The 13,169-nt window shown below is 49.2% G+C and overlaps 2 protein-coding genes across 2 annotated transcripts in view; one reads left to right on the top strand and one right to left on the bottom strand.

Annotated features, from left to right (window-relative positions):
* Positions 1–6,412, top strand: part of Wnt8b (Wnt family member 8B) — a 41,745-nt gene extending 35,333 nt beyond the window's left edge. Inside the window, exons 2-6 of the mRNA XM_051200029.1 lie at positions 3,040–3,219; positions 3,741–3,879; positions 4,568–4,693; positions 5,345–5,487; positions 5,642–6,412. Of these exons, the coding sequence (XP_051055986.1) occupies positions 3,040–3,219; positions 3,741–3,879; positions 4,568–4,693; positions 5,345–5,487; positions 5,642–6,187 (1,134 nt within the window). The 3' untranslated portion in view covers positions 6,188–6,412. The remainder of the gene's footprint in view (positions 1–3,039; positions 3,220–3,740; positions 3,880–4,567; positions 4,694–5,344; positions 5,488–5,641) is intronic.
* A 3,429-nt stretch (positions 6,413–9,841) lies between these two features.
* The window catches only part of Sec31b (SEC31 homolog B, COPII coat complex component), a 28,359-nt gene continuing 25,031 nt past the window's right edge, over positions 9,842–13,169 (bottom strand). Inside the window, exons 20-25 of the mRNA XM_051199810.1 lie at positions 12,737–13,051; positions 12,448–12,506; positions 12,066–12,212; positions 11,721–11,831; positions 11,231–11,302; positions 9,842–11,051 (exon numbers count right to left, since the gene is read on the bottom strand). Of these exons, the coding sequence (XP_051055767.1) occupies positions 10,872–11,051; positions 11,231–11,302; positions 11,721–11,831; positions 12,066–12,212; positions 12,448–12,506; positions 12,737–13,051 (884 nt within the window). The 3' untranslated portion in view covers positions 9,842–10,871. The remainder of the gene's footprint in view (positions 11,052–11,230; positions 11,303–11,720; positions 11,832–12,065; positions 12,213–12,447; positions 12,507–12,736; positions 13,052–13,169) is intronic.

Below are 13,169 nucleotides of genomic sequence, written 5' to 3'. Positions count from 1 at the left end.
TTCCTGATATCTCTGGAACCAGACTTCAAGAGCAGAAATTTAGCTCTGAACCAAAATGACTTTGACAACTGTGAGCTCTTTGAAATCATCTTGAATGTCTGTGAGCTCTTTGGTACAGATCCCTCAGCAGAGCATAAGCTTTGTTTTAGTTGACTTAGTTGTCTGCCAAGCTCTAATAGACTGGCCATCCTTTTGTTCAATTCTGCAGATTTGTGGTTTTCTATGCTCTTTTTTCTTCTTTCAAAATTTCCATCTTTTCATATGATAGCCTTACAATCGGCTAATATTGTTTCTCCAAAACTACCCACATTTTGGATGTTGTGCTTCATGTGGAGAGTTCACCAAGCCCATTGGCCACCAATAAGAGAATGGCTTTATCTATTTTGTTTCTGATTTCCTTTCTGATGTTTACCACCCTTTCAGCCTTCAGAATTATAAAGCCTTTGGGGTACAGTCCAAGGATTCCCATGTTACTTGCCTATGACTAAAAGTTAATAGATAGTATATATTTGACTGATATGAAATAGCTGTTTTGAAGTCATTCTCCAAAACTCGAAGACTTCAGGTCATATATGTGTTTAACTTTATATTTTTATATAACTATAAATTTTCAAAAATTACGAAGAAATTTCAGGAAGTTTCTGTACACTGTCCACAAATTTCCCCCATCTTACAATTATTATAGAGTAACCCTAGAGCTTATTCAGACACCAATTTACCACACCCCTAGGCTCTTATATATTTGTGTGTGTGTGTGTGTGTGAGACAGAGACAGAGACAGAGAGAGATTCTGATGCAAATTTGCCATGCTTGTACCCTTGTGTAACCGTGACCCTGGTTAAGACACTATCATTAAGGCTCATGACTCTTAATAGCCGAATCCATCTTCCCATTCCAAACTCCTGGAAAATAACTAACCTGTTATTATCTACACTACTCTGTTTTTAGCTCTATAATCAAATTGTTTCAGTATTGTTACATAGATATCCCCCTTTTGTGCTACTGAGGATTGCACATGTTTGGTGAGTATTTAAATTATATCTGCAACCTTCTCTTTTTTACATGAGAAAAAAAATCTCATAAATTGACCACTCTGGGCTTGAACTTGCTCTGTAGCTCTCGCACACCTTTAACCTGTGATCCTCCTGCCTCAGCCTCTCAAATAGTAACAATTATAGGACCAGACCCAGAAGAACACATTCTTTTGAAATTAACTTGTTGGGGGTGGGTATGTGTGGTGTGTGTGTGCACGTGTATATGTATGTTCATCTGTGTAGTAATGCCTATGCATATAAAGGTCAGAGGATGACATCAGGTGTCTCCTTAACTGCTCTCCATTTCATACAGTGAGAGAGACAGGGTCTCTCGCTGAACCCAGAGTTCATGGATTCAGCTAGTTGGCTAGTCAGCTTACTCTGGGGATGCTATCTCTCTCTGCAATCACACACATGGCTAAGCTATCACTCCAGCCTGGGATTGATTTTAATCTAATCTCCTTGAAGATCATCCAAGTAATTGTGTTTATTGATAGTTTGTTCTTTCTATTCCACGGTGTGGATGTAACAGTTTGGGGTTTTGGGTTTTTTCAGTACTTGGTGATTTTTTGTTGCTATTGTAAGGACTTTTATTGTTGCAGTGTTAAGGCTTGACTCAGTGGCCTTGTATATGATAAGTAAGGCTATGGGGTTTTTATTTGCTTGTTTTGTTAGTTTGAGACAGAGTCTCAAGTAGTCTAGCCTGGTTTGGAACTAGCTATGCAGATGGGGCTGGCCTTGAACTCCTGCCATGTGCCTCTCCCCCTCCCCCACCCCAGTGCTAGGGTTACTCGTGTGCACCATCAAATCCAACAAAGGGTAGTTTTTAGTTTTAACTTTCACACTCACAAGTTCATACACACACACACACACACACACACATATAAATTTCTAAGTTTAAAAGTCTCCATTTCTCAGAGATAAAGACCTAAGATCAAAGCCACTTAGTTGTTCAGTAGAGACGGAGTTGATTCAGCTTTATTTTGGGATTCAATTATTGAAACCCTAGACAGATAATCCCACTGTTTACTCTTCCTAACCAGACAGGCACCTGTCTACAATCCAGTGAAGTCAGATAAAACGGGGTCAGACTCAATTCCTCACTTCTTAGCTGGGTGAGCCTGAATGTGTGCTTAGGTCCCGTGGACAAAACAGAGATAAAAATGTTTGGGACCTAAATGATTTAAAAGGGCTACATATGAAACAGTGAGTAGTGTCTGGTACCTCACTGTGAGTTAGTGCTAGCTCTGTCCCCAGCCTGTGACAAAACAGTAATCAAACGTTATTTCCATTTTTATGGTATTAGAGACTGTAACCTTACATTTTAGGTGTTGGAAATGATAACTGACCTTAAAAATCTGGAGAAATGAGGCTGGAGAGATGGCTCAGTGGTTAAGAGCACTGGCTGCTCCTACGGAGGACCTGGGTTCAGTTCCCTGCACCCACATGGTGGCTCCCAACCACCTGTAACTCCAGTTCTAGGGGATCTGACAGCCTCTTTGGTATGTGGTGTGGCGTGCATACCACACAGAGCATATATACACAGAGGCAAGCGCTCACACACACTTGAAATAAAAAGAAATCTTTGTTCAATCTGAATGAATATACTACTTTTGATTAATATTTCTAACCTAGTGGGCTATCTTTTTAAACTTTTAAATTATTTTAATATTTATTTATTCTGTGTACACATTGTTGAAGCCAGCATACATGCTGTAGCACATGAGTGGGGGTCAGAAAATCCTTGCAGAAACTGTTCTCCCACGTGGGTTCCCAGGATCGAACTCAAGTTGTCAGGCTTGGCAGCAGGCACGTTTACCTACTGAGCCATCTCACTGGTCCTGAGCCGGTCATCTTTATTAGCCTTGTGACAAGGTGTAATAACGTCTCTTATGAAAGCTAATTTCCCTTTCCTTCTCTCAATGATATTGTGGAAATGATCTCTATGACTCTTGGAGGCAGAAAGAAACTGGTGTCTCTCCACTGTGCTTTCCCTTTCTTCTAGGTCAGTGAACAACTTCCTGATGACCGGCCCAAAGGTAAGGAGGTCTTTGATGAACTCGGTGTCACTAGTCTTAACTTGTTGGTTGAAGCTAACACATGGTGGTTTCGTTACATCTACAACTCCCATTATACTGTGGTGTACAGCACAGATGGGGACCTGCCCAAAGCCACTCAGCAAACTGTCAGAACTCGGATGAGAACTTGGTTGTATTGTTACTGAATTTATGGCTGGAATCTCTAGAGCCAGAAAAGCCATCATCTTTAACAACTGCAGTGTCCCTTCTAAGGTTCAGGAACTGCACTACATGGCCTCTACCGGGCAGGGAAGGTATTCCCCAAATACCAATCCTTAGCTGATAGTGGGGTACAAATACCCGAATACCCGAAACTTCAACAATTATGTGAATGGGGCTCATTTTTGGAGAGATGGTTTAGTACAAGTAAAGACTGGTGGGAACCAGGGTTTGATAGAAACCAAATTTCACCCCTCCTGTTGCTGTCTGCTGACTGTGAGGCTCTGAGCAAAGGACTTCTCTCCCAGCCTTGGTTTCTTGACCTACACGGTGGTCCCTGTCCACAGGGACACTGGCACTATTAAATGAGGAAGCATATTTAGAAAGCTGGGAAAGTAGGGTGTAAGAGAGTTGCTTGGGACAAAAGGCTCCTATGCTGAGGCTAAATTTTGAGCCCATGTTCCTGTAGGCTTACCTCGTCTACTCTAGCAGTGTGGCAGCTGGCGCCCAGAGCGGTATTGAAGAATGTAAATACCAGTTTGCTTGGGACCGCTGGAATTGCCCTGAGAGAGCTTTGCAGCTGTCCAGCCATGGTGGACTTCGTAGTGGTAAGGAAAGCCTTGACCTCTCTTCCAGGAACCCTGGTCATAGCTTGGGCCCCCTCCTCCTCCTCTACATCCTTAATTTTCATCCAATCTCTTTGTTCAGGACATTGCTCTCTTCTGAGATCTTCTCCTCTCTCTCTCTCTCTCTCTCTCTCTCTCTCCCTCTCTCTCTCTCTGCTTAATACCCTCTGCCTCATCTCCAGTTGGCCAAAGGTTTCGGTCACAATCCAAGCAATACCAAGAGGTAGGTTAGGGCTATAAATCCTCACACTGCTTAGTCTCTCCTTTCTTCAGCTTAGAGAGAGGTGCTAAGCCCAGGGAAACTTGGAGACCAGGTTACCATAGAGAAGATAAATAATAGTGAGAAGGCAGCCCATTGGGGGAGCTTTTTAAGACTGCTTTAGACTTTCCAGGAGTGCATGGGGTGGGGTCTTTGCCTCCAGAGTCATCTCCACCTCTTCCTTGGTTCTTTTATAAGCATGTCATCAGCAGTCTAGCTAATCACTCACAAAATGTGTGATTGAAAAGGGGGGAAGGAAGGAGGCCAGGACTGAGAGCAGGACCCCAGAAAGGAGTAAGAGAGACAGGATAGAGCTGTATGTGATGAAGGCCTTCGAGGAAAGTAGCACATTAGCATTTCTTTGGGCTGCAACCTCTTCTTCTAACCCTCGAGGGACTTTGGCTCCCCCAGCTAACCGGGAGACTGCGTTTGTGCACGCCATCAGTTCTGCCGGAGTCATGTACACCCTGACTAGAAACTGCAGCCTTGGAGATTTTGACAACTGTGGCTGTGATGACTCCCGAAATGGACAACTGGGTGAGTAGAAATTTGGGCATGAGGAACGCAGGCAAGCGGGGAACACAACAAAAGCGTGGTGGGAACTTGGAGGAATAAAACTGGATTCTTCCAAACATGAGTTTGGAAGACATTCAGTGACAACTGCCCAAATGGAGTTTAAGGCCCTGTTCTCCTCCCCAAACCTCCTAAACTTAAACACAATAATAACGGGCTAGTATGTAGACTCAATCATTGGTCCTTCCCAAGGGGACTTTTGCCTGTGTCCTTGTCCTGTGTTTGTCCCTCGTCCCACACTTTACTGCTGCCTTCCTCATCCTCTGTCAGGTTCCTCTTCCTCTCTCAAAGGCTGAACTCTTGTCCCTTCCTAGACTTCAACCGTCTGCCCGCCAGCCACGTGTACCGTCCTACAGAGGAGCATGCAGGCAGAATCCATGTGACAACTAGTTATGTCATGAAGGCCTGAGAAGGAGATTGGCTAGGGCTGAAGGAGGACAGAAAAGGTGGCAAAAACAAATGAAGATAGGAACCAATCCAGAAACAGAGCACTGACCCAGCCTTAAGCCTTTCCCATCCCAGACTCTCCTCCACCCATCAACTTACCCCACCCAATTAGAAACAAGAGCCCAGAAGTTTTGGACTCAAAGGCTTTTCCTGCTCCTGCCTTTTCAGGAGGCCAAGGCTGGCTCTGGGGAGGCTGCAGTGACAACGTGGGCTTCGGAGAGGCGATTTCCAAGCAGTTTGTGGACGCCCTGGAGACAGGACAGGATGCCCGGGCAGCCATGAATCTGCACAACAATGAGGCTGGCCGCAAGGTGAGTCCCACAGCCCTTGGCTAGTTAGCTGGCTCCAGCCACTACCAGCTTCAACACCTTCAGAGTTTTTTTTTTTTAACAGACTACCCAATCGACTGGCCACTCCCTAGCTAGGCGCTTTGCAACTCCTCCTTACGCGCAGCTCTCTCCCCAGGCGGTCAAGGGCACTATGAAACGCACGTGTAAGTGCCACGGCGTGTCTGGCAGCTGCACCACGCAGACCTGCTGGCTGCAGCTGCCTGAGTTCCGGGAGGTAGGCGCACACCTGAAGGAGAAGTATCACGCGGCGCTCAAGGTGGACCTGCTGCAGGGTGCGGGCAACAGCGCGGCGGGCCGCGGCGCCATCGCCGACACCTTCCGCTCCATCTCCACGCGCGAGCTGGTGCACCTAGAGGACTCCCCAGACTACTGCCTGGAGAATAAGACCCTGGGGCTGCTGGGCACTGAGGGCCGAGAGTGCCTGCGGCGCGGGCGTGCCCTGGGCCGCTGGGAGCGCCGCAGCTGCCGCAGGCTGTGCGGGGACTGCGGGCTGGCGGTGGAGGAGCGCCGCACCGAGACAGTGTCCAGCTGCAACTGCAAGTTTCACTGGTGCTGCGCGGTCCGCTGCGAGCAGTGTCGCCGGCGGGTCACCAAGTACTTCTGCAGCCGCGCCGAGCGGCCGCCGAGAGGCGCTGCGCACAAACCTGGGAAGAAACCCTAAGGGTCTCCTCCTGCCTTCTTCCCTGTTCGCCCTCGGCTTCGTTTAGAGACCCCGGAAATAGAGGGACCCAGAATGGGGACCTCGCACTCCCTAGCCCAGCGATCCTGACAGGGGGAGGTAGCAGTCTCTCCACCGAGTGCCACTTTCAGACTGTTTCCCGGATTCCTCTGCATGGTCTTCGTAGCTCACTCGTAGGTCTCAAAACTGTTGTAAAATTCTACAAAATTGTTCCAGAGAAAAAGGCGAAATCAGGCGATTCTCTTCACCTCACCCTACCCTACTCCAGCTGTCTTAATGCTGGACCTGGCTATTCAGGCCAAGGAAAGAACCCTCTCAGAAGGCAGGGTTCAGGTAAAGACAGCTGCACCGCCCTCCTGGGAGCCAGAGCCTCCAGGGCTTACAGTCTAGACCTAGATCCCCTGATGTTGAGTCCTCAGGAATCTAACACTTTGCTCATTTACCTACTTGTCCTGGAAAAACAAACAAACAAACAAAAGAACTGGAACCGAGAAAGCCTTTGAATTTGGGGGAAGAGGGAACCCCAGAAACCACAGCCATGACATCAAGTCACTGATGCGGACTTTATCAGCTGAGCAGTGACCTTCCTAAACACCAAAGATACTTTAGACACACCCAAGAGATCTAGCAGAGGCTGAGGTCCACAGTGGGCAGGCTGGCAATAATTCCTGAGCACAGCAGCCATCTATCTATACCTCCTCTCCTTCTCCAAAGGGGCTTTGACCCTATGAGCCTTAAGTCAGGGCGTAGGAAGGAAAAGTGCAGTCTCCACACCTGGTTCTTAAATAGGCAGGCCCCAGAACATTGGATACTTTTCTCCATAAGTAATCCCCCTGCTATGAAACTGTTGCTAATAGGATGTTCAGACCTTGACCTTTTAATTTATTTCTGTCTCTGATACGCACTCCTCCCCCTCCCCTCAGAACCTGAACTCACAGGGATGGTGAGGGGAAGGCAGAGTAGAAATGTAACCTCTAAGCTCTCTCCTCCCTCCCACTTTGGCAGGGTACCATCTCCCTGTAGCCTCCCCTGATGGCCTAAGTAGTTAGCTTGATTTGACGGGTGGTTAATCTGCCAGGATTAGTAAATCACCCACGTAAACCTTCCACTAATGCATTCACTTGGAAGCCAAGAGCTTGCTGCTTCTGAGCCTGAGGTTTCTTTCACAGAGAGGACAGTCCAGCAGGGACTTGTTTATGAAATGGGGATCTGCTAACAGAAGAGCCAGTTCAGCCCAGACCTTCCCCATAGCGGCTCCGCCCTAGGCTAGTCCTGGGTGTGGGCACCCACAGCTCTTCAACTCTGCTTCATTTCCCTTGTCCTAACAAACGTCAAAGCCTCCGGGGCTGCCCTGGAAGAGTAGACTGCCTGCCTCTGACGTGGGCCAGTCTATGCATCTTCTGGCTCTATCAACACTGAACTGGGGCTGTCTCTCCTCTCCTTTAGGGGAGGGTATGCTTCTCTTGGTTCTTCACTTCTAGCTCTATCAGTAAAAGGCCCCCGCTTTTTTTTTTCCTCCCTCAGTTCTTATTTAAGACTTCTTAGTCTTCCAGATTATCCTTTCTTTTCCCTAACCTAGCAACAGTATGTGTCAATCCCACGGTCTCGCCCAGCAGTTACTTAATAGTGAGCAGAAGAGCACATGGCAACGCGGATGAAAATATAAAGTTTCCACGTTGGGAAGTAAAGCTGTATTTTCCAGACTCCCAGCATAAAGTTGAAGCACTGTGCTTCAAAGTTCAGGACCTTAAAGTCAGACTCTGGACACACGGGCTGTCATTTCCTTCACAGGTTGCTTTGTATCCCTGAGTGGGTATGACTGACACCCAATTCATTCCAGTTCTATAGAGGAGATATGTGCCCCCCCCCCAGTGCATTATGCCTTCATGCACTGTTCGTGCAATGAATTCTGGAGTGGAGACAGCTAACAGCAAACACATCAGCATCCCTCAGTTCACAGCGTCTTGGCTTATTCTAAAACACGGCAGCTGTGCAGACAACTCTAGAACTGCTGACTGAAAAGTAGGCACCTCTCAGGCCAGCTAGTCAAACCTTTTGCTCTACACATTTAAGCCAATGTGAGAACCCTGACAGGCTTGTAAGTTAGTGCGGGGTGGCAGAGCCACTCAGGCCCCTTCCTTCCTCTTGTGTGCTCTCGAGGGGCCCATCTGTCTCAGTTTGAGGACGGAGGTAGAGGGAGGTCCTGAGAAGTGACTGGAACACTGGGTGGGGTGAGCAAAACACGGTCTCCTTCCTGTCCCTGGCCTGTGAACCTACACATAAGCAGGGCTTTCTTTCCTTTGAAAGAATCCCAGCCTCACTTGGCCTTAGGAGCAGGTCAGTGCAAAGAGAGAAAGGGTCGTCCTTGGCACGCTGGTAGCGCGGGTGGTGGTGGGAGGGGAGGGCAGCTGGGGCACTCGCCTATTGTCGGTCTGGATTGGATGCTTCCAGTCATTCGTTTCCTTTTAATTAACCCACATTCCTGGAGGAGAAATATTTATGTTGGCTCCCATAGAGGCAATCCTCAGACTGGAAAGAAGAGGGAAGAAAGCCTGTCTTAGCAAAACAATATCTCTAAAGAGCTCAAGGAGAGAAAATAGGGGAACAAAATGCCATTAAAACAGCCTTCTACCCCCGCCGGAGTCAATGAAAACTTCATCTCACTTGTTAATCCGCCACTCCGCCCCCTTCTCCCCTCACAACACCTTTTCCGAAAGTGTTTGGGAAAAGTCTCCACAGTTAGTACACAGCTCCCTGCAGCTCAGACTTCTCCTTGTGTTAGTTCAGGGCCCCAAGTGGGGCTCTCGCTCCGGCAGCCGCTTTTTTTCTCTCCCCCCTTTAATTTAAACAAAGACTTCAGAGTTCATCAACCTCCCACTGAAATTCACAGCTGCTGAACAAACTAATCCCCTCTCCCGGCCTTTCTTCCCTTCAATGGGCTCCTGGCTTCAAAGACACTTTGGGAAAGGACTTTGCTGGGGCTCACACTGCTTCATCAATAGAAGTTAGCACACGTATTATCTGAAGAGCAAGTGGCTTTACAAACAAATACTGCCTAGCAATCCCTCCCTCCCAAACACACACATCTAGCCTGCAGGCGTGATGGGATCGACAACAGGGTTAGAGCTGGTACCCTGGCTTCACACCCAGGCCCTTTGTGCAGCTGAGCTCAGCCCTGAAGTGCTGTGGGGGAAACCCTGCAGCTAACTGTCAGGCACAGATGGAGACAGACAGAAGGACAGACAGACAGACAGACACACACCCCACACACACCAAGCACTGCAAGACAGACACTGCAAGAAAAGGTCTGCAGCACAAGTCCATGGGACTATACTTAAAAAATCATTTCCTTGGGCTGGAGAGATGGCTGCTCCTCCAGAGGACATGGGTTCAATTCCCAGCACACACCAGATGCCCTCTTCTGGCCTTTGTAGGCACCCAGCACTAAACATGGTACACAGACGGACATGCAGGCTAAACACTCATATACATAATTTTTAAAGTTCTTTTCCTCAATATTTTAGTTCTTTTCTCTCCCCAGACCTCTCTGCTGCCTTCCTACATTGCGCAGGAAGCAAGGCCTCCCTGCTCTTGAAAGGGAAGCAGCCGCAAAACAGGACCCGGAGGAGACAAGGATTGGGAAAGGACTCTGGAAAACAGATCACTTTATTGCCCTGTTGAGAGGTCAGCATGAAAATGTGACAGAGAAGGCAGACAGAAGGTAGCTGAGGGGAAGAGGGCCCTGGATCCTTTGAGAAGCCCGGCTCTGATTCCAGAATCGGGCTTAAAAGTCACAGACTGGGATGGTTTAAGGCCTTGGGCAGGCTCAGGCCTAGGTAGTGTCAAAGGTCACTCTTTGCAGCAGGAGTCTCAACCTTCCTAATACAGTTCCTCCGTGTGACCCCAACCATAACAGTATCCCCTTGCTACTTCATAACTGTAATTTTGCTGCTGTTGTGACTGTAATATAAAGATCTGTGTTCTCCCGTGGTCTTAGGCAGTCCTGTGAAAGGGTCATTAGACCCCCAAAGGGGTCATGAGGCGCAGGCTGAGAACTGCAGCTCCACAGGCTTCTACCTCATAGTCTAAACAAAAGGTGCTTCACCTCTCCCACCTAACACAGCCCACCCTGAGTAACGCTAACACAGGAGAGGTTCCATGTTTAAAGGGCCAGTTTCCTCTCTTGACTTTACTCAACACCCACACTCAATTCTCATGCCCACGACATGTTGTTCTCTCCAGATCTCTGGGGTTATAATAAATGTGGACCTTAAAATACAAAGACAGAGGCCGAGGGGAAGTACAGAGACTCAAACTCCAGAAGCGAAAGGATAAAAAGACCTATAGGATGGGTGGTTGCGGAGGCAGACTGAACTAATGACACTGTTTACCCTCTCGGGAGCCATCTGAACAGAACATCCCCTGTAAGACATTCTGTGCAGGCCCAATTGGACTGCCACATTAGGGAAAGTAAGAGCCTACTCTATGCTTTACCTCCCAGGCTGAAAGCACCTGGGGAAGGCCAGGGGTCAGGCATAAAGGGTTAAGAAACAGGCACTCAGCTGGTGTGGAACCAAGCCCCCAGCATCGTATACCTGGCAGCAAGGGTAGAGGACTGGGAGAAATGAACAGTCTGTTGAAAGACTCTCCCTTCCGGCTGCCTGGCTTAGCCCTGCAGCTTGTGTGCGATGGTGAGGACAGCCTTCAGGGCGGGCATGAAGCTGGACACCTCGCTGAAGCTGCTACAGCCCGCCACCTGGGCATGCACTGCAAGGCCCTGCTCAAAGCTGCCTGCATCCACACATCGGGCAACTTCGTGGAGCCCAGCCAGGACGTGGGGTGAGAGCTGTGGAGGGATTGACCCTGAGATCAGATGAGCCCAGCCCAGCCCCAACTGGGACAGCATAGAAAAAGGGTAAGAGGACTCGAGACCCAGACCCAAGTTCAGGAAGATGGCTCTGAGACTCGTGGGCAGAAGGGACACTGGGAGACCCACCAGGCAGAGGAAGCCAGCCAGGTACTTACTGTCCCCTCACAGAGCTTTTCATATAGACCTTCTAGGCGCTGGGTTGCCTCGTCCAGCTTCCTTTTTGTTTTCTGTGGGGAGAACAGTGGATGCTGACCCCACCCCCAAGGTTCATCCTATACAGTGCTATGAGCTATAACAGCTAAGATGGCTCCGTGCTATTTCCTTCATTCCACAGAGACCCAAAGATGGCAAGAGGCTTGCTCTGGTGACGCAGCTAGTGAGTGGATGGCAGTTTGTTTTTCTCTGCCAACTCCACCCATTTTCTAACAGCCGTGCTGTGGAAAATCCCCATGCTCTGTGGTCCTGCTATTGAGACGTGGGACTCAGGGCAGACTCCTGGCCCTCCCCTATTCCATTTGGCTATCAAAGTACCAGATAGAGCCAATATGCCCCGGACAGGAAGGGAACTGGTCTCCATCTGAGGCCAGCGTGGCCAGGAGGCGCCACAGCGTGGCCAGGAGGCGCCACGGGAAGGCTCAGACTTACTAGGTCAGTGGCAGACAGGGAACAACGCCCCAGAAGTGCCTCAAAGCTGCTCTTCATGCACTGGTGCTCTGGGGGCAGCTCCTTCTTCTCAGGAGGTGGTTGCTGGAGTTGGCAATTCGGGGATAGTGAGGAAGAACCAAAGGCAAGCTGTTCTCGAAACTCCCCTAGGCTTAATCACCAGTGACTCAAGGTCACGCAGAGCTCAGAGCCCCTTCCCCTTCTCCGCAGGAAGAACACCCTCAGCTCAGGGCCAAGTAATCTGGTTTCTATGATCTCGCTTTTCTTGCCCAAGTAAGGCTGGGAGGCGTCTCAGGGGAGAGGACTCACCATTCCTGTTCTCCTCACCTGCAGGCAGCGTTCTCCTGGGGCTCTGGGAGGAGACCAGCCCACACTGGAGGCCTGGGGCTGGGGCAGCAGGGCCTGTGCGGGCTCAGGGCCAAGGCACATAACTGGAGTTGTAATCGGTGCCGGAGGCATAAATGTCTCTGGCAACTAAGGAGATAAGGAAAAGCGTATGAGTGAATCATGAGACACTACAGGCTCTGATTTTGAACAAGAAACAGGATGGTGAGTAGGCAACTGGAAAACAGAGCGCTATGTGCTGGAGGAAAAGAGGGGGTTGCTGAGAGGGACACACTAACTTGGAGGAGAGTAAACACTGGAAGGGAGGAGCTGAATTCTTAAAGAACTAGAAAGTGGATCACTGGGTAGGGAAAGATGCAATGACCTTTCTCCTCTGGAGGTTTTCCTGGGTGGCTGGAGCAACTTGCCAGGCATCCTGGGATCCTAAAGGACAAGAAATGGGGGATTTTAGGGACATGGTCAAGGACCTTGGAAATGTTAAATCTAAAAGCTGGGGAAATTATTTTAGTTAGGCTCGGCCATACTTCCCTCTGTAGATCACTCATACTCCTAGCTGACAAAGGGTTAGGAGGAAAAGACTCCCAAAGTAGCGGTGGCAGCGGGAAGACAGGTGGCAGTGACCCCCCCAGAAGGAGCATGGAAAGAAGACCGACCTGGAGGAGGAGTCAAGATGCCAGTGCTCAGATGGATACTGGAGCACGGAGCCCCTGGCCCTCCAGGAGGGTAAGCCACAGGAAAACTGGCAGGAGAGGCTGAGGGCAGGGAGCTCAGAGGGCTGGGACCTGCTGGTCCCACTGGAGGCAGAGGGAGTAGTCTAGGAGTCTCAGGCAGGGGGGTAGAGCCAGGCTGCATGATGTCTGGGGATGCCGTGAGTGATGGAGGACCAGGAAGAGGCCATGTCCCAGAGCATCCGACCGGCTTCACAGCCTGAGCATTTTGTCCTCCTAACAGCTGTGGCTGAGATAAAGCTGAAGGAGAATAGAAATCGATAATTTATCATCAAACTTCATTTTAGGAGAGACTTAGAGAATTCCATTCAGGGAGAGGTCAGTAGCACAAGTAAAAGAGAGTGTGTAATGAGACACA

The sequence above is a fragment of the Phodopus roborovskii genome, unplaced genomic scaffold, assembly GCF_943737965.1.
Source record: "Phodopus roborovskii unplaced genomic scaffold, PHOROB, whole genome shotgun sequence".
Lineage (NCBI taxonomy): Eukaryota > Metazoa > Chordata > Mammalia > Rodentia > Cricetidae > Phodopus > Phodopus roborovskii.
This window is presented reverse-complemented; position numbering and strand designations above follow the sequence as displayed.